The 20,114-nt window shown below is 47.7% G+C and overlaps 1 protein-coding gene across 1 annotated transcript in view; it reads left to right on the top strand.

The window, feature by feature from the left end:
* TBX5 (T-box transcription factor 5) overlaps positions 1 to 19,424 on the top strand; it is a gene marked incomplete at its 3' end in the record, with an annotated part of 45,232 nt that extends 25,808 nt beyond the window's left edge. The window contains exons 7-8 of the mRNA XM_080940741.1: positions 7,200 to 7,426; positions 18,850 to 19,424. Coding sequence (XP_080796867.1) covers positions 7,200 to 7,426; positions 18,850 to 19,424 — 802 coding nt within the window. The remainder of the gene's footprint in view (positions 1 to 7,199; positions 7,427 to 18,849) is intronic.
* Positions 19,425 to 20,114: the final 690 nt, after the last annotated feature.

Raw genomic sequence — 20,114 nt, 5'->3', positions numbered from 1 at the left:
TCCAGAGTGAGATGCACATATTATAAGTTTAGCTTTCACTTCTTGACAAATGTACAGAATCGTGAAACCTAAATCCCTGTCAAGATCTAGAACATTCCATAAAATCTGCTTATTCCTTTTATTAGCATGTATGGGCGTGTGTATGTGTGTGTATGTATGTATGTGTGTGTCTGTGTTGTGAGTGTATGTGTCTGTATGTTATGTGTCTACATGTGTATGTATATGTATGTGTCTACACGTGTATGTATGTATGTGTATGTATCTGCATATGTATGTGTGTATATATATGTCTGTGTTGTGTGTGTATGTGTGTGTATGTATCTGTGTTGTGTGTGTATGTGTGTGTATGTGTCTGTGTCTACATGTGTATGTATGTGTGTATGTATCTGTGTGTATATTCTCGTTCCATGTTCATGTTCTCCATGGAGTTGCTTCTGTTTGGCTCCCAGATGTCCTACAGGGTGGGGTCTTCTCCTTCCATTCCTGTAAATAGAAGACATACAGCAAGAGACCAAGAGACAAAGAAAGCCATCCTGAGAGGACCCAAAGCTCCCCATGATTCGGAGCTGTCTCAGTAGCATTTGCTAAGACCTCTTTCAGACTGTTGAACCCCTTTCAGGTAGTGGGCGTGAGCACACACCTCTTCGTTGAAAACTGACAAGCCCGGAGCACTTTGTATTTGATGGATTGGCAGCTCAGAGCCTGTTCAGAGCCTGCTGGGTACACAGCGCCGTTTCCACGTGTGCTGTGCAAGATGGAGAGATGCACACCCAACCTCCTAGCACTCAGGCTGAGACAGGGGGATGGGAAGTTGGCAGTCACCTTGGCTGTTTAATGAGATCCCCTAACATCTCCCCAACCCCCCAAAAGTGAGACTCGGGGAGTTCAGTTGGTAGAGCACTTGTGTAGCATTCATGAAGCCCTGGTTTCCATACCCAGCACCACGCTAATCAGGCCTGGTGAACATGCCTATCATCTCAGAACTTGGAAGCTGGGGGGAGTATCAGAAGATGAAAATTTGGGGGAGGGAATGGCTTAGTGGCTAAGAGCACCAGTTTCTCATCTGGAGGACCTGGGTTTAGGTCCCAGCACCTACATATGTGCTCACAACTGTCTGTAACTCCCATTCCAGGGTGATCCTGTGACCTCTTCTGAACTCCTTGCACACCAGGAACACAGGTGGTGCACGCACTCTCTCTCTCTCTCTCTCTCTCTCTCACACACACACACACACACACACACACACACATACACACACAACATGCGCGCGCGCACACGCGTGCGCACACACAAGGACTTTCACATATGCAAAACAAAATAAATATATCTAATTTTTAATATAAATTTAAAATATGAAATGGGGCTGGAGAGATGGCTCAGTGGTAAAGAACACTTGCTGCTCTTTCGAAGACTGGGGTTTAATTCCCAGAACCAACATAGTTCAGTCCCTAGGGGGTCCATTGTTCTTTTCTGGCCTCTGTACAGATCTCTCTCTCTCTCTCTCTCTCTCTCTCTCTCTCTCTCTCTCTTTCTCACACACACACACACACACACACACACACATGCACACACACGGTACACAGACACACAGTCTTGTAAAACACCCATACACATTCAAAACAAAGCAAAATGAAAACAGAAGTTGAGGATCATCCTTGGAGATGTGTATATAGTTTGAGGACAGCCTGGGCTCCTTTCCACCTCTCTTTTCCTTTACTGAGCTCTGCGTTCCCACACACAATCAGCCTTCCCATCCATCTACCATCTCAGAATTCCTAGAGGCAGCTGCCATTATGATCCCATTCTACAGGAGGAGATAGAGGCAAGGAGGAGAGAGATATCCAGGAAGCCAATTACCACGTCTGTGGCTGGGTGTTTGAGTACAGGACATTCACTCAGTCAGGCCAGTGTCACAACCAGGAGCCAGCTGCTGCTGGTTACTCTTTCTAGAGATGTAGAACCCCAGAGCCCCAGAGCTGCAAAGCAAAGACTATTACTAGAGAGGGGAGAAGTCCTTTGGAGAGTCTTGGTCCCTCTCAACTGCAGAGCCCCAGTGGGAAATTTAAGTATTTGTGCCTATTTTCCACAGTGAGACAATTTCCTGCCCTTCTGTCATAAGAAATGAGAACCAAATGGATTTGTGAGCTGTACTGAGCTGTGTGTCACCTGGGGTGTGCCCTCCTGGTTCCCGTAGTGTCCACATATGTCAGATCAAAATAACTTGCCCCCAGTGGATTAGAAGCTGAACATACCAAGAAAGCTCCCTAGGGGCTGAATTTGCCTGGCCCGTTTTAATTTGGGTCTCAGGGGAAAGTGGGGAGCCAATGAAAGAGAGATTTACCCCACAAGAACAGGGTTTTTACAGCCCTCACCCCTCTTTGGTTGTTTAAAAATGCTGCCAGAAATCGGGTAAAGCATCTCCTGGAGAAAACAAAACTAAACAAAAGCATCCCAGCTCCCTGCCACCTGCTTTCGTGAAAAGGCCGATTCAACCCGCTGCGGTGTGGTGGGAAGGTTCATTAGCTGGCGGGCGGCCGATGGTGCAGTTTGGCCCTCCATTTCAATATTCCCTTGTAATGTTTTACAAGCCAGACCCGTGGACAATGGCGTCATTCACTACACTCCTGCTCACAGGGAACAGACTGTCAGGGAGCCTGAGTCAGGGAGGGTCTGGTTTGTGGGTTATGGCACCCAGGGAGAGCTGGGGAACTCAAGATCTGGCTTGTGTCTGGTGCCTCTGATCAGGCCGGTGGGTGGGGTGAGAGATTGAAATGACGGAGGGACCAGAGGGAGGGACTGACAGTCATAAGCAGCTTGTCTTGTTTGCTCGGTAACCCCCGACCCTGCCCTCTTGTAGCAGGTCCCCAACTCTGTGGTCATTAACCTGCTTTATAGGAAGGTGCTTGCCACACAGCCAGTGTGCAGGTGGACCTTCCCTGCCACCACCTCCAAGTTTCTCCATAAGAGTGTGGGAATTAGGACAGACTTTGAATAACACCCGCTGTTGTCTCTTTTCAGTCCAGCCCCCTCTGAAAGAATTTTCTTATCTGTATGGTAATTCTTGAATATTCCCATGAAATGGGGAAAGATCTGGGCTTAAAAGAGGGAAGACATTGAAGGCAGTCAGTACGGTGGTTGGAACATGGATCGGGGCGGTGATGATGGTGGGAAGATTGGTGATGCTGCGACTACTGAAGGTGGTAATGATGGTGGATGATGAAGGTGGTGGTGCTGATGGTGGTGTTTGGTCATGCTGATAATGGTGATGATTATAGTGATGGAGGTGGTGGTGGTAATTTTGGTGAAAGCCTGCCCTCCATGGCACACACACACACACACACACACACACACACACACACAAAATGAGTATGCTGTTGTTGTCTTCAGACACACCAGAAGAGGGCATTAGATCTCATTACAGATGGTTGTAAACCACCATGTGGTTGCTGGGATTTGAACTCAGGACCTCTGGAAAAGCATCCAGTGCTCTTAACCACTGAGCCATCTGTCCAGTCCCTCTTTGTGCACATTTTAAGCTGCAGATGAAAACAGCACATCCAAGGCACCATGGTGATACCACCAGAGAGATAGATGCTACAGTCTCTCTGACTGATCGTTTCGTTGGTCCATGAGGAGCTCTGTGGGGACCACCCTGCTGGGGTGCATTTTGGACATATCCAGGCTCTCTGTCTCTGTCTGTCTCTCTCTCTCCTCTCTCCCTCTCTCTCTCACTGGATGGAGGAGGCACACCGCCTTCCCTCGTCCACAGCCTGACACCTGTCAGATGGCCTCAGGACATAGAATCTCAGACACTAAACGAGATGTTCTTGATACACGCTGGGGATGATGTCCGAAGCTTTTTAGAGGGAAACAAGCTGTGAAGGACATGTGACTATTGTGGATAATATCACTTTTCCACTTCTGGAAGTGTTTATAAAACAGGGTTTGGCCTTTCTTGGGGTGAGTAATTCTGCAGTTTGGCAAGGCTGGATGGGAGAATTCCACGGAGCATGCTGGTACGCTCCCTTGTAAATTCCCTCGGCCAATATTTTTGGAGGCTTATTTTCTTTAATTAAAAAAAATAACCATCACTGTTAAACACATAAAACCCCAAACGATTTCTCCCTTCCTCCTGGAGTGCTGACAGCCCAGCACTTGACCTCAGCGGACTCAGGCTGAATTGCCAGTGAGATTTGATGGCTCTGGTACCGTTTTATTATTATGCCTTTCTTTCATTCTTCCTTTTTTTCCCCCCATTACACAGTTTGAACCACAAAGCCAGCACTCTTAAGCTAATGCCATTTCTCCTAGCCTCCTGGCTGACTGGTGGCTGCGCGGAGCACATCCCAGCTGGGATCCGAGATGGCATAGGCCCCCAGGGGAAGTGTAGCTAAGAGACTCTTGGGTGTCATCATGAGTGGTGGGTATGAGTGTCACGGAAACTTGGCAGCTCCTGTGTGTCCCTTGCCTGGCCACTGTGACTTGTTTCCTCATAACAGAGGCAGATGCAGAGAGTAGAGGAGGGTACATCCCTGGTGCATAGAAGGGGGGTCATGATTTTGGGCCTCTGCTTTAGACATTGAAAGGAGTGTTTATGGAATAGGTGAGTTAGAATTTTTTTTTTTTTCTGGTTGCATCTGAACCAGTTCTGGATCGTTAGGCAAGTTGTCTAATCAACTCTGGGACTCAGTTTCCTAATCTGTAAAATGGGCACAGCAACCATAACCTCACATAATGGGAAGGGTGTCACAGGCTCTTGCTGGTGGCAGTGCATATGGGACTTGTGTAGTGTATGCTTTATATTTTATTTTAGTTCTATTTTTTTTTTTTGTCATTCAGGCTCAGGGCTTTGTATGTCACACAGGAATACTCTACTCCTGAGCTACACCTTTAGCCTGTTACTAATTAGCTAATCAACAAATTGTGGTGCTGGGAATTGAACCCAGAGCCTTAAGCTTGCCAGGCAAGTGCCCTGCTACAGAGCCACATCCACACCTATCTATCTATCTATCTATCTATCTATCTATCTATCTATCTATCACTTATCTATCCTCTATCTATTTTCTGTCTCCCCCTTCTCTCCCCCCTCCCCCTCCTCTTTACTTACCCTCCCCCCAACCGATCTGTATCTATCCTCTATCTATTTTCTGTCTCCCCCTTCTCTCCCCCCTCCCCCTCCTCTTTACTTACCCCCCCCCCGACCGCTCTGTGCTGGAGATTGAACCGAGAGCCACATGCATGTAAGGCGAGTCCTCTGCCTCTGAGCTCCAGTCCCAGTTTTATGCTTTAATTTCCACAGGTAAACATTTACTTTAGTCACACTCGAGGAGCTGAGTTAGTACCTCAAGCGCACACAGTCTCACGCATGTGGCTGCTCGTAGTGAGACTAGACCTGTTTGGATCAAAAATCACCATAAACAAAGGCAGAAATTTGATTCCAGATCATGACTATATAAATAAACAATACATAAACAAAGTCTGACATTTGGAGTTTTCTGATCCGTGTAGGTGTTGGGTCAGGATATGTTCCTAGCCTACCTAGTGCCAGGGGTCTCGGGCTGAGTGTCGAAACCTATACATTTCTCAGAATACAGTGATTAGATTCATAAAGCACATCCTCTAGACAGGAGACATAGTGTGGAAATGGTGATCAGATGATTGTCCCTGTTGCTATTATTCTGGACTCCCGATCTTGCTGCCTCCGCCTCCCTGATGTTGGGATTAGACGTGTGATCCGCTGTAATGCCAGGTTTACTTGGTGCTGGGGATCAAACGCTGGACACCGCGCAAACCAGGACACCCTACCGAGTTCCATCCTCAGCTTCAGAGGGACCAGATTCCCAGAACCTGGAAGGGTGGAGGCTCGGAGGGCTGTGTGAGCTACGCATTTGCTTCTGCCTCCTCTGGTTCTGTGGCTTCCATCTTCTTTACCCCCCTTTCTCCCCTGTCCCCTTTCCCTGTCTATCTTCTCCCGACTTAACACAGTAACGGGAGCAACAATGACCGCTCTTGCCAATCTCCTCATTCAGTCCCTCAACGTTATAGTCTCTTGAAAATTAGTTAATTCTTAAATTTTATTTTTAACTATGTGCAGGTGTGTGGGGGATTCTGTGCACCTGAATGCAGATCCTTACCAACTCCTCGGGAACTGGAGTTACAGTTGGTTGTATAGTTGGTTGGTGCTGGGAACCAAGCTTAACTACTGAGCCATCTCTGCACCCCTGGAGGACTCCTTTTTGTTGTTGTTGTCGTCTTTGTTGTTATTGTGATTCGTGTGTATGTCTGTGCATAGTGAATTCGGTATGTATTCGGGGTATGCTCGTACCATAGTGTGCACATGGTCGTCGGAGCAGCATAACTTTGTAGAGTTGGTTCTCTCCTTTCAGCTTTACATGGGTTCCAGGGATTGAACTCAGGTCTCTGTGTTTGTGCAGCAAGCCCCTTTACCCGCTAAGCCATCTGGCCTGCCCACGAACTAGAGGTGTTTATTTCCCTCAACTTACAGAAGAGAGAACCCAAGCTGTAGAGTAGTTAGATACGGCAGCATGACAAAGACTTCAACTTAAAAGGTTCCAACCAGGGATCTGTCTGGATGCCCTAGGGCTGCACCTGACTGTGTGGGGTGGTCTGTTCTGCTTGGGCAAAGACAGAAGCTTTAAAAGAAAAGTTCGGAGGTTATGTCTAGGTGTCTAGGCAGTGCAACCGGCTTTTGATTTGGATGGTTCAAAGGTTTGCGGGTGGGGGTGTGTGTGATAACTTCACATGCGGCAACTGTGGAGAGGGATTCTGAGGTGCACTTTGCTTTCCTGACTGTAATAAAGCGTTTTTAGATCTACTCACCTGATGTACAAGATGTGAGATGTGAAGCCTGGGATGTCAGGAGTCACTGGCCTCTGGACCACCAAAGACCCTTCTCCCCCAGTTCCTTATTTTGTTGACTTTTCTGGTGGACTCATTGGCATGAGGCTCAGTTCCACTAGAACAGTGGTAAACATATATATGCATATGTATAAATATATGTATAAGTATATGTATATGTATAAGTATATGTATATGCATATGTTTGTATATGTGTATGTGTATATGCATATGTTTATGTATATGTATATTTATATGTATATGCATATGTATATGTTTATGTATATGTATGTGTATATGCATATGTATATGATGTATATATTTTGTCTTCTTCCTTTCAGTAAAGAGTATCCTGTGGTTCCCAGGAGCACCGTGAGGCACAAAGTGGCCTCCAACCACAGCCCCTTCAGCAGCGAAACCCGAGCTCTCTCCACTTCGTCTAACTTAGGGTCCCAGTACCAGTGTGAGAATGGTGTCTCTGGCCCCTCCCAGGACCTTCTTCCCCCGCCTAACCCATACCCACTGGCCCAGGAGCACAGCCAAATTTACCACTGTACCAAGAGGAAAGGTAAGTGCGGCAGGCCTGCCAGGGCTCCACCCTTACTGCCTGCCGTTATGGGGAGGGGAGCAAACAGTGACATCTGCTTGCTTTTTTATTTATCTATTTACTTGTAAGCAAGTAGCACAGAAATAGAGAAGTGATAGGAAATTCAAACGGTGTAGGTAAAAGTAAGAGAGAGGTTCATTTAGTATGTCTCACAGTTCAGCCTCAAAATGTCCAGATTTACTTTACTCATTTGTAAAGCATGCATGTATATAGCACATGTACACATACATACACGCATACACACATATGTATACATGCATATGCATACACACACAAGTACATATGCACAAACATATACATACATACACACATACATACATGCATACATACACGCACATAACACACTACATGCATAAATATACACATAACACACTAATACATATGCACAACACATATACATGCATACATACACACACACACATATATATACAAACATATACACATGACACACATGTACACACATTATACACAAACATATACGCGTATACATATACACACGTACCACACACATATCATACATATATCATATACTCTTTTATCAAATGAGAAATCAATGATTTTTTTCCCTAAGCTGTCTGAGCCAAAGGGCTTGTGTCAGGAAAAGAAATGTCTGCCAACCCCCTTTGGGAGCCAGAACCACCATAGTTAACATGTACAGTATGGTTGAGTTTAGCTTTACTGAACATTGGTTTGGTTCCGTGTGTTTTGACACAAGGTCTCCATCTGTAGCCCAGGCCCACCCATATCTTGCAATCCTCCTGCCTCAGCCTCCCGAGTGCTTATCTCCTCTGGTTTTTCACTTTGTAACTAGGCACAGGTGTCTCAGAGCACCTGATGCCCCATCAACACCCAGCTGTTCCCAATAGGTGGCATATAGTCACTGTGGACACTGGGTCCCTGGAAGACATGAAGAGATGGTTGCTGTGAGGTACAGCAGGGTGGACAGCTTTCACCCCACGGCCTTCAGGGTCAGACACCAGCTGTGCAGCTCACCTTGGAGATTCAGGGACATTTTTTGTGACTGTGGTGTTCATTATTTAACCTCTGTAGTCTCTGTTTTAAATGTGACTGTAATTAAAGCTCAGGGTGGGCTGTGGCTTGTGGCTTGGTGTGAAGGTGCAGGCCCGTGTGTATGCTCTGTGCTTGTCTGGGCTCAGTCAGTGGCCACTGTTTTGTTCTTAAACACCTAAGTCATAGACTGGCCTGTTGCCCCTCACTCCACAAGCAGCAGTTCTGCGCCTTCCAAAGTCCAGTGACCTGTTTCTGGACTTTAGGTCAAGCCATTAACCAGCAAAACCGCTGCAGGAGAATTCTCAGGAGTTGGGCTTCCCAGAGGAAGGAAGCAAAGTCTGACTGACTGGCCTGAATCCCCATCCTTATGTTTGGAAAGAGAGACATGCTGGCATTGGTCTTTGCCTGGGGATGATGTCTGACTTCCAGATGGACCCCAAACCATTCAAACTCCTTGGATCTCCAAGGCCTGAACAATGTCACCCCAACAGCCCCCAGCCTGGCTCCCCCCCCCACATCCGTCCCCGGGTGGGCTGGATACCAGATGCGGCAAGCTCGTCTGTTCCCTCAACTCTCAGAGAGGGAAAGAGAATCCAAGGAGGGAGTTCCTGTTCAGATATCCTGCCTAGTGTGACAGCTAAAAGGGTCCTCGCTTGGCTTGGTCTGAGTAAGTCTTCTCCTAGTGTAGGTATGAGGAACTCTTCTGATAGGTGGTAAACTGAGGTGCAGCAGAAAAGGGCTCAGGGGTCCTACCATTTATCTCAGACTGGCAACAGACTTTCTATGTAGCCCAGGCTGGTCTAATACTTACTGTGTAGCTCAGGCTGGCCCCAGACTCATTTCTTAGCCATTCTGGTTTTGAACTCCTGTCGTCTGCCTCAGCTTCTCAAGTGCCGAGGGTGCAGGCACAGCCTACCCCCTATCCATTCAGCCAGTGGTTCTTGAAGATGAAATTAGAAGCTAAAAGCCCCGTGTGTGAGCTCCATACCCTGCGTTGCTTACTGCCACATGAAACTGTCATTACACTTGACATGTCATCTCCTGTGGGGGATCGTGACGGCGATGGGTCCTACATGGCCATAAAGAGCTCAGCAGGTTTGCATTAGAGAGTTCTGTTGGTTAAATTAATACCAGACCAGAGAGAGGGGGAGAGAGAGAGAGAGAGAGACAGAGAGACAGAGAGAACCAAAAAAAAGAATCAATTTAAGGTCAATAGCCACAGCATCATCTTCAGCCACGCCCTCTGTACGGATATGATGTGAAGGCCACAAACGCCAAGCGAGGCAACCTTCTTGCTTAGGTGACCTTCAGACTCCTCAGGTGAATTTAGAATCAGCACAGCAGGGCTGGAGACAGGGTCCACCTGTCGCAGAAAGGGCTGCGACGCCTGGTGGTTTGTAGTCGGGAGACCCTGGGAAACTGTGTCACTTTTCTGGGCCTTGAGTACCTCTGAGTCAGGTGAAGGGTAAGTCCTGCCGGCTACACTGGTGAGAAGATGAGGAGAGACTACATGGGAAGTACCTGGTCTGCTGCTGGTATGGCTGAGTACCCCCAAAATGTCTGCGATCACTTCTTTATCCTTTACAGAGGCCATGCTGTCCCCAGAAGGCTGAGCACTGTGCAAGCAGTGTGACAGAATTGTTTCATTAAAACTACAGTAAGGTCTAGACTGACAGCTCAGTGAGCAAACGTTCTCCTTGCAAGCTTGACTCCCCAGAACCCATGTATAAGAGGAGCCAGGTGCGTGCTCACCCACTTCTGATCTCAGTGATGGAGAGGTGATGGGGTTTGCTGGTCAGCCAGCCTTGCCTAGCCAGCAAGTTCCAGGTTCATGAAGGACCCTGTTTTAAAAACCAAGATGTATGGTACCTGAGGAGTGGCAGCTCAGGCTGTCCCCTGTGTACAAGACATACATAAGCATGAACACACACACACACACACACACACAGCTGCACATTGTTAACAAGCATTAAATTGTAAGGACAGATTGGGTGTGGAATCGGCAAAAGTGGGGGGCAGCTAAGAGAAGGATAAGAGACTGGGTGGGCATGTACTCTTTCTGAGGAGGGGTTAGCATGTGGGTGCCCAGATCAAAGGGCAAAGGATGGAGAAAAGAGCCCAGAGAGAAAGGTGGGGCCAGCTGGATGTCCCCTAAGCTCTTTCCATTAGAGCCTCCAGTGTTATCTGAACAGCCGTGGGAGACCATCAGGGGGTCAGCAGCCTGCAAGTGTCACGGCTAGCGGTTGTGTTTAGCAGTGCTGTGATAGGAAGGGACAGACATGACACCAGACACCTGTTGAGAGGAGACTATAGGTTGCGAGGCCTGCCGCAGTGCCTCAGAGCTGGAGAGGAAGCAGAGTTCGGGGACTGGCTGGAGATAAGAATGTGAAAAAAAAAATGTTCCCCTCTGTCCCTTCAGATTGAATGCTAGAACTCGGACAGATGGAGGTGTTTCCCCCAAAGTCCCCTAGCTACTGAGTGGTCTGGCCCAAGAGCCTCAGTGAAGTCAGTGGACTTGGGCACACGTGTGTACGTGCGCGCACAGACTCTGAAGAAAACCTCTTGTCTTCCCAGAAACCTCTGCTTTCCTCACCACCTTCCAAACTTCCACCCCCAAAGGGAGCTTGGGTGACAGAGAAGCCAATGGGGTCACAAAGCAATTCATCATCAGTCCCCACGGTGTGAGAAGATAACAAATCAGGAGGCTTCCTTCCAGTTTGGGACTCCCTAGGAGTGATAACTCTGTGGGTGGTTCCCCCCCTGGCCCCAGCCTGGCCCTGCTATCTGACTTCCTCTCATTGTCTGTCTGCCTTCCAGCCAGCTCAGGAGCCAGGCCCCAAGCAATGTCAAAAGGGCCCAGCAGGCCAGGGCCTCCTCTCCTGTTGGGACCAGGCTGTCTCCAGCCTATCTCTCCTAACTGGATGGAGTCAAAAAACCTGGGCAGGTCCTTTTTTTTTTTTTTTTTTTTTTTTTTTTTTTTTTTTTATCAATACCACTCAATTAAATCTAGGATCCAAGGACCAGAGGGAGCACTTGTCTGTCTTTCCTCCGACTCCCCTGACTCCCTCACCATCCTTTCATTAGCAAACAAAATGACCCAAATAAAGATATAGCAAAGACATTACAGCACTGGCTATCAAAGGGAAGTCAGTGATAGAGAGGGATGGGGGAGGGGGAGAGGAAGGGGGATAATGGAAATGGTTCCACAGTGTGCTTTACGCCCCAGGCTGTGAGGTTTGTTTTGAGTACTTTACATGTATTTAGTGTGTGTGTATGTGTGTGTGTGTGTGTGCATGCGCACATGCATGTGTACATATGTCATGGTAAAGTTAAACCTGTAGAGTTCAAGGGCCAACTTGCAAGAGTAGACTCAAGTCTTCTGCTCTGAAGGTCTCAGGGGTTGAACTCAGGTTGCCTGGCTTGTCAGCAGGCACCTTTACCTACCTGACCTGATTCTGCGTGTTTTTAAAAGCAACTTCAGGGTCCGCCCTTTAATTGAATTATTCAGGGCAGCCTGAGTTGGGGAATACCCAAGCCCCACCCCTCAGGGGACAAACGTTGTACCATGCACTACTATCCGATTCTAAGGTTAGATTGATGACCAACAGAGCTGGGTAACATCTTCAGACACTAAGAGCACATAGTATACCTTGGGGCCCTGTAAGGAGAAAGCAAGCAGAAGCAGGACCTGCTCTTACAAAACAGGTATTCTCATGGGGAGGCAAGTATGAGAGTAGTGGCTAAACTCATAGTGGTCATGGGGTCTGAACCAGGGTGTTTTCATTTTAACTTGAGGTCTTCCTATGATACCATTCCAGTGTCTTCATTTTAACCTGAGTTCTGAGAGTTTGGAGTGTATATGTTCAAAATCTATCATCTATTCCTTTATGTCTCTATCCAATCATCTGTCTGTCCAGACATCTATGTATTCATTCATTCATTCATTCATTCATCCACCCACTCACCCATTCACCCCTCTCTCCATCTACCTATTAATCTACCCACTAACTCATCCATCCATTTGTCCATCCATCCATTTATCCACCCACCAACCTCTTCATTCTTTTACTCACCCAACTATTCTATCCATCCATCCATCCATCCATCCATCCATCCATCCTCTTACCCATTTATCCATCCATTCACTTCTCCATTTATCTGTCTGCCCACCCATTTACCTATCAATCCACATATCTATCCACCCACCCTTCTATTTATCTGTGTCAAGGGTTTCGACTCTCCATGTTGGTCGAGCGTCTTGAGTTACAGTAACAACAGAAAAGCCCATAGCCACTTGTCCTCACTGTTTTGTGACTCAGTGGGTCTGGATTACAGCCATCTCCTGACTCCTTGCAGACCCCTTAGTTGAGAGCTCCATGATTCTGGCTTCCAGAGTCTCTGTCTGTGGAAACACCACAACATTTCCCTGAGTGAACTCAGCTGGCAAGGGATGTGACCCACTTGGGAACTGTGACCATATTTGCTCAATGGGATCACTGACTTAAAAAGTGGCTCTGGGAAGCTTCCAGCTCTGGAATCCACCCAAATACCTCTGAGCGTTGGATGACCTTCAGAGAGCCATCTGCCTAGTCTACTGAGAGAGAAAAAGGGAGAGAGGGAGTAGACATGGGTTATGCCGAGAGATAAGATTTGAAGTAAGAGATTCCAAGCACTGAGCTGACTCACTGGTAAGGCAGACAGATTTGGTACTTCCTTAATTAAACCTAAGCAGGAGTTTGGGGATTGTCCCCATGTGCAGTTAGGGACCGTGGTTGGAGCAGCTGAGGCCTTTATCCATGGCTACTTGGAGCATAAACGTTGGAGCCATGATGTGGTGTGCCTTAAAGCCAGTGTTCTGAGTTATCACTGAATGAATTGATCCAGAGTTAAAAAAAAAAAAAAAAAAAAAAAAACACCAACAAACACATAATTCTAGAAAAATTCCAAAGGAGCAGGGTTTCCTACAGTAGTTGGGTGTCCAGACTCAGAGAGAACATCCCTGTCAGTCAAGAGACTTAGAAGAGTTGCAAGTGTTGCAGATCACTTTTCCCACACACTCCCTGAGGCAGAATCACCAGGTCTCTGGAACACTTGGCTCCAGCTTAGGGCTCTTTGCACAACCAGGGAAGCTAAACTCAACCCAGACTATTAAAAAACTCAAAACCGTATCTTCCCCAGACAAACTCAGAGATTACACGGGGTGCGTTGATCATGTCTGACCTGAACTTTAGACCCCGGGACGAAACCTGGGAGGAATCTGAGAATGCTCAGGTCTAGCTTTCATCAGGAAGCCAGCTTTGAGTTTTTCTGAGCATTGTGGACCAGATATTTCTGGGTATTACAGACTGGAACGTATAATTTTACGATTTTCCAAACCGCGTTCCGACCCTTTTCTTATTATTCTCCCACACCCCCCAACACACCCCGTTTAAGCTTGTAATGAATCTGGAAGGGATCAGAAACTAAAAATATGGTTCCTTATTTTTTTTCTCCTGCCAAGGGTATCCTGCAGCTGTACTTTTCTCTTGTTGGAAAGGGAATGCCCTAGTTAATAATAGTAATAAAAAGTCCAAAGCTGTGACCTAGCAACAGTGAGATCTTTGGGCATAAGGTCTGGTGGGCAGAAGGAAGATTGGAGGGAAGGAATCAAGGTGGCAGACATGGAAATGGGCTGGGGGTGGCACTGTCAAGAGCCCCAAATCTTACTTAGCTGAAAGGTGCAAAAAGAGGGGGGGGGAGAACAAACATTGCAAAACATCTGGATGTCTTCAAACATCTGCATGGCTGGCACTGTGTGCTCAGAACACCTGCAAGAATGACTGTCGTTTTCTGGGGTGGGGAGAGATGTTTTATTTATTTATTTTTTTTTTTAGTTTGGGTACCCCATCGGGTTCCCAGATGTGTTGCAGCATGTCCAGCTTAAAACAAATGTGCACTTTGTTAGACAGGTACAACCCTTGCTGTGTGTGGAGGCATCCGAGCTGGTGTCACCGGGGAACACGGTTACCTGTGTTGCTGTGTGGCAGAAGCCACATCTACACTTATCTATCCAGTTAAGGGTCTGCTTTATTAGACAACCCAAAGGCTTCACTGATGTGTGGATGCTCACTCAAAGCCTTATGTTCCAGTACTTTCTCTGAGTGACAAGGTACTTAGCTTTCTTAACACACTGTCCCCAGTTGGACAGAGTGGGACTAGGGGGACATGAATCTACCTGCCTGGCTCACAGCTCCATTCAATGCACCTGGCACACTGCCTGGAGCTTGGCTGACTCAGGTAGACAGGTGGGGGACACTTACCACTGGAAAGCTGGTGTAACAGGCCTGGGAAGTCAGCTCCCAGTTGGCTTCCTGTCCCTGTCACTCCTCTAAAATGAACTGTCTGCTTCTGAGAAATGGGAGCAAGGACAGAAAATTTGAGGGGTTGCTGTAAGATGAAGTAGGGGTCACACCATATGTGTTTAGTAAGTAATTTGTTCCTCATGTGTAGTCTAAAATCCAGCTTCAGGATTTCTGGTCATCTTTGCAAGACACATGGATGAGACAACTTCCTTTTTATTCATACCCCTCAAAGACATCCATCATTTCTTCCCATTCCCATTCCTCCTCTTCCCTTTCCCCTTCTCCCCCTCCCTCCTTCCTTCCCTCTCTCTTTTCATCCTTCTCTCCCTCCTTTCTTTTCTCTCTCCTTCCTTCTCTTTCTTCTCTCCCTCCCTCCTCCTCCTTCCTCCTCCCCCTTCCTTTTTCTCTCCCTCCCTCCTTCCTTCTCTCCCTCCCTCCTTCCTTCTCTCCCTCCCTCCTTCCTTCTCTCCCTCCCTCCTTCCTTTTCTTCCTCCCTTCTTCCTCCTCCCCTTCCTTTTTCTTTCCCTCCCTCCCTCCTTCCCTCCCTCCCTCCTCCTTCCTCCTCCTCGTCCTTCTCTCCCCCTCCTTCTCTTCCTCCCTCCTTCTCTCTCTCCCTCCCTCCTTCCTCCTCCCCTCCCTCCTTCTCTCCCTCCTTCTTCCCTCCTCTCTCTCCCTTCCTCCTTCCTTCTCTTCCTCCCTCCCTCCTACCCTCCTGCCTTTTCTTTCTCCCCCCTTCTCCTCCTTTCTTCTCTCCCTCCTTTCTCCTCTCCCTTCTTTCTTTCTTTCTTTCTTTCTTTCTTTCTTTCTTTCTTTCTTTCTTTCTTTCTTCTCCCTCCCTCCATCCCTCCTCTCTTTTTTTAAGTCTTTTTTTTCTTTTCTTTTTATTGGATATTCTCTGTATTTACATTTCAGATATTATCCCCTTTCCCCCAATCCCATTCCCCTCCCCCTCTCATTGCCCCCATGAAGGTGCTCCCTCTCCCAACCACTCACTTTCCCCTCAGCCCCTTGGCATTTCTCTACCTTTTAAAATCTTCTAAAGCAAGCAAGCAAACAAACAAAAACCTGAGCCCACCCTGGACAAGCACAGAGCATACACACGGGCCTGCACCTACACATCAAGCCACAAGCCACACCCCACCCTGAGCTTTAATTACAGACTCATTTAAAACAGAGACTACAGAGGTTAAATAATGAACACCACAGTCACAAAAAATGTCCCCGAATCTCCAAGGTGAGCTGCACAGCTGGTGTCTGACCCTGAAGGCCGTGGGGTGAAAGCTGTCCACCCTGCTGTACCTCACAGCAACCATCTCTTCATGTCTTCCAGGGACCCAGTGTCCACAGTGACTATATGCCACCTATTGGGAACAGCTGGGTGTTGATGGGGCATCAGGTGCTCTGAGACACCTGTGCCTAGTTACAAAGTGAAAAACCAGAGGAGATAAGCACTCGGGAGGCTGAGACAGGAGGATTGCAAGATATAGGTGGGCCAGAGCTACAGATGGAGACCTTGTGTCAAAACACACGGAACCAAACCAATGTTCAGTAAAGCTAAACTCAACCATACTGTACATGTTAACTATGGTGGTTCTGGCTCCCAAAGGGGGTTGGCAGACCTTTCTTTTCCTGACACAGGCTTTTTGACTCTTCCTCACCTTTCTTTCCCTCCCCTTCTCATTTCTACACACAGGCACATGATCAAATATAAAGTGTTATATCAGTTGCAAATGTAATTTTTCTACATGTGTTGATTAGAGAGAGATCAGAAAGTGAGAAATGGGAGGTCGAATACCCCCTGAGGAATGGGTGTGTTTGAGGTGTTGCCTTGGCAGATATATCCAAGTATGGCCTCCCTGAAGGAAGCAGCTGGTAGCAGTTAGAGACCATGTCTTCCAAGAGAGCGATGTGCCGCGTTGTCCCAGCAACGAGGGATGTGCTGAAGCCTATCAGAGAACTTTTGACGTCAATCTTTCTTTTCCTTCTGTTTTCACTGAGAGCTTTACATGCATACATATGATATGTTTTGACCAAACCCACTCCCTGACTTTCCTTAGTTTAATATTATCATGGAATGGCGTCCGTGTTGCCAACTTGCATCAGTGGCTGACTTGGGAGGGTGGATTACCTATAGGCTACACACTAACAGAAGAACCAGATCCTTGATCAAATGTGTCTACCACTCTTAGCCTGGGTGCTGAGTCTTAGGAAGTTTTTGACACCCCCCCTCGGGTGATAGAAAAGTGTATGTGCATACTTTTCAAGATGTCCCATTTTAGGGAATCTGTTTAGGGAATGACCTACCCCATTACACTGGTTAGCTCCCAAGATGGCTTAAGGAATAACTCTTCTGGGGATGAAGTTATCATTATTACCCTGTACCAGGACTAATGAGTGGGCAGAGGAGGATGTGGTCTAACTCAGAGGAAACAGTGACACAGGGGTTGGTATTGGCTCAACAGCTGGTGAAGGGGATTTGCTCCAAATTCCATACATCCACTTACCCACCATCCATCCATGCATCTATCTAGCTGTCCATCCATTCATCCCTCACATCTCCATCTACTCATTACCCAACCATCACCCAAATATCCATCCAGCATTCACCCACCCATCCATCTACCTGTCATTGATCCATCCATTCATGCAATTATCCATCTACTCACCCATGCATCCATTCACACATTTATCCATCTATCTATCATTTATCCAGCCAATCATCCACTCAGCCATCATCTATCCATTCATCCGTTCTTCTATCCATTCATCATCCATCCATCCATCCATCCACCCATACATCCACCCATCCATCCATACATCCATCCATTCATTCATCCATTCATCCACCCACCCACACACCCATCCATCCATCCATCCATTCATTCATCCATTCATCCATCCACCCACACAGCCATCCAGCCAATCCCCCACTCATTCACCTATTCAACCATTCATCCATCTACCATCCATCCATGCATCCAACTGTTCACCCAGCCACTCATCCACCCAATCCATCATCTATTTACCCAACTATAGCTACCATCCCTCCACCCACTAACCCACCTATCCATCCACCACTCAGATACCGACCATTCAGTGTCTGTTTCTTGTCTTGTGACATTGATGAGCAGATACTTTATACTGAGACAGCCGGATCACCAGCCACAGATCTACCATTATCAGCCACCATGGGAGTCCCTGGGAAAGCTTCTTAACCTCCATGCCTCTTTTCTCTCATGTATAAAATGGGACTAATCCACTTCGGACAGTTGCTATGAAGGCTGAGTGAGTCACCTTGTGGGAAGTGGTTAGAGCACAGCCAGGCATCACCAGCACTGTGCATATTTAATTACTGGTGTTGCTGGTCCTGTGGTTATCTATCTTACTGCTGTCTAAGTGCCAGGTTTGGGATGATAGACAGATGGATGAGGTAATGCGCTACCAATTACTATCATTAATAATAAGGATAGAATGCAGTTGGTTGGTAGAGTGCTTGCCTGGTATAACTGTAAGTCCTGGATTCAATTCCCAGAACCACATGAAACCAAGTATGGTGGTGAGCACTTGTAATCCTGGCTCAGGGGAAGGGGAAACAGGAGGTGAGACGTCCAAGGTCCTCCTCAGCTACATATGGACATTAAAACTAGCTGGAACTAAACAAGAACATGTTGATGATGGTGGTGGTGTTGGAGATGATGATAGGATGTTTTGGAGCAATTTTTTTGGGTACCAGACTCCGAATCAGTTGGTTATTGGACATATTTTCCCATTTAATTTTCAATGTCCCCCACCCGCCAGTAGGAAGTGCTGCAGAGGACATTGTTGCATTTTACAGATGTCGAAGCTGAATCAATCCAAGGTCAAGATTTTGGCTTAAAACTCACGGCCCAAGGGTGTGCCCATGACACTTTTTGTTTGTCTTGTTTTGTTAGAATGGAGGCTGGAGCCGACAGCCTCTAGTCTCAGGCTTGGTGGCTGTCTCCCGGTTCTGTCTGCCGTGTGGGGTGACAAATATCCTTCCTGTCTTTGCAGATGAAGAATGTTCCAGCACTGAGCACCCCTATAAGAAGCCGTACATGGAGACATCCCCCAGTGAGGAGGACGCCTTCTATCGCTCGGGTTACCCCCAGCAGCAGGGCCTGAGTACCTCGTACAGGACAGAGTCGGCCCAGCGGCAGGCCTGCATGTATGCCAGCTCCGCTCCACCCAGCGAGCCCGTGCCTAGCCTGGAGGACATCAGCTGTAACACGTGGCCCAGCATGCCTTCCTATAGCAGCTGTACAGTCACCACCGTGCAGCCCATGGACCGGCTCCCCTACCAGCACTTCTCAGCTCATTTCACCTCGGGGCCCCTGGTCCCTCGGCTGGCCGGCATGGCTAACCACGGTTCTCCCCAGCTCGGCGAAGGGATGTTCCAGCACCAGACCTCAGTGGCCCATCAGCCTGTGGTCAGGCAATGCGGGCCTCAGACTGGCCTCCAGTCTCCAGGAAGTCTCCAGCCCCCCGAATTCCTCTACACTCACGGCGTGCCCAGGACCCTGTCCCCTCACCAGTATCACTCGGTACATGGAGTCGGCATGGTGCCAGAGTGGAGCGAGAATAGCTAAAGGCTGGCCTGTGCCAAGAGGAGGTGGGGGGCGGGGGAGAGAGAGAAAGAGAGAGAGAGAGAGAGAGAGAGAGAGAGAGAGAGAGAGAGAGAGAGAGAGAGAGAGAGAGAGAGAGAGGGACAGCAGTGATGAGAACTCCACAGATGTGAAGCTCACATCACCCATTGTAACCTCCGTACCCAGAGCTCCGGCAGCCACTGATGAGATCAGTGGCCCGAAGTCACCATTCCAAAGTCGTGACTCTGTGTCTCAGAACCGACAGGACAAACAGAGAGAGAGACGAGTCGCACCCTGTCCTGCGCCCACTCAACCAGGAACACACGGAGCACCCCAGACATGTTTCCCGACTGTTTCTCTCGGGCTCTAGACCTCCCTCACTGAGTGTTTGACCCCGACGCACGGTGAGAGGCATTCTGTGTCTCGGTGTTAATATTGACTTTGTTATATAATAAATAATAATATATTTTTTTTCTTTGAAATTTTCTTACTGGGACCCAGTCCCTTGAATGGAGGAAGAGCAGAGACAGATATGTCTCAAAACACTTACTTTTGGGGCTTCCCTCCGATAAATGAGCTAAAACGTACATCGGCCACCCTCCTCTAACGAGAATACCTACCTCCGTCACGTGAGATGTCTACGAAGGTCGCAGAGTACCTGCTAGTTTTTGGATTGGGTTTTGCTTTTTTTTT

This window comes from Micromys minutus (genome assembly GCF_963924665.1).
Source record: "Micromys minutus genome assembly, chromosome: 29".
NCBI lineage: Eukaryota > Metazoa > Chordata > Mammalia > Rodentia > Muridae > Micromys > Micromys minutus.
This window is presented reverse-complemented; position numbering and strand designations above follow the sequence as displayed.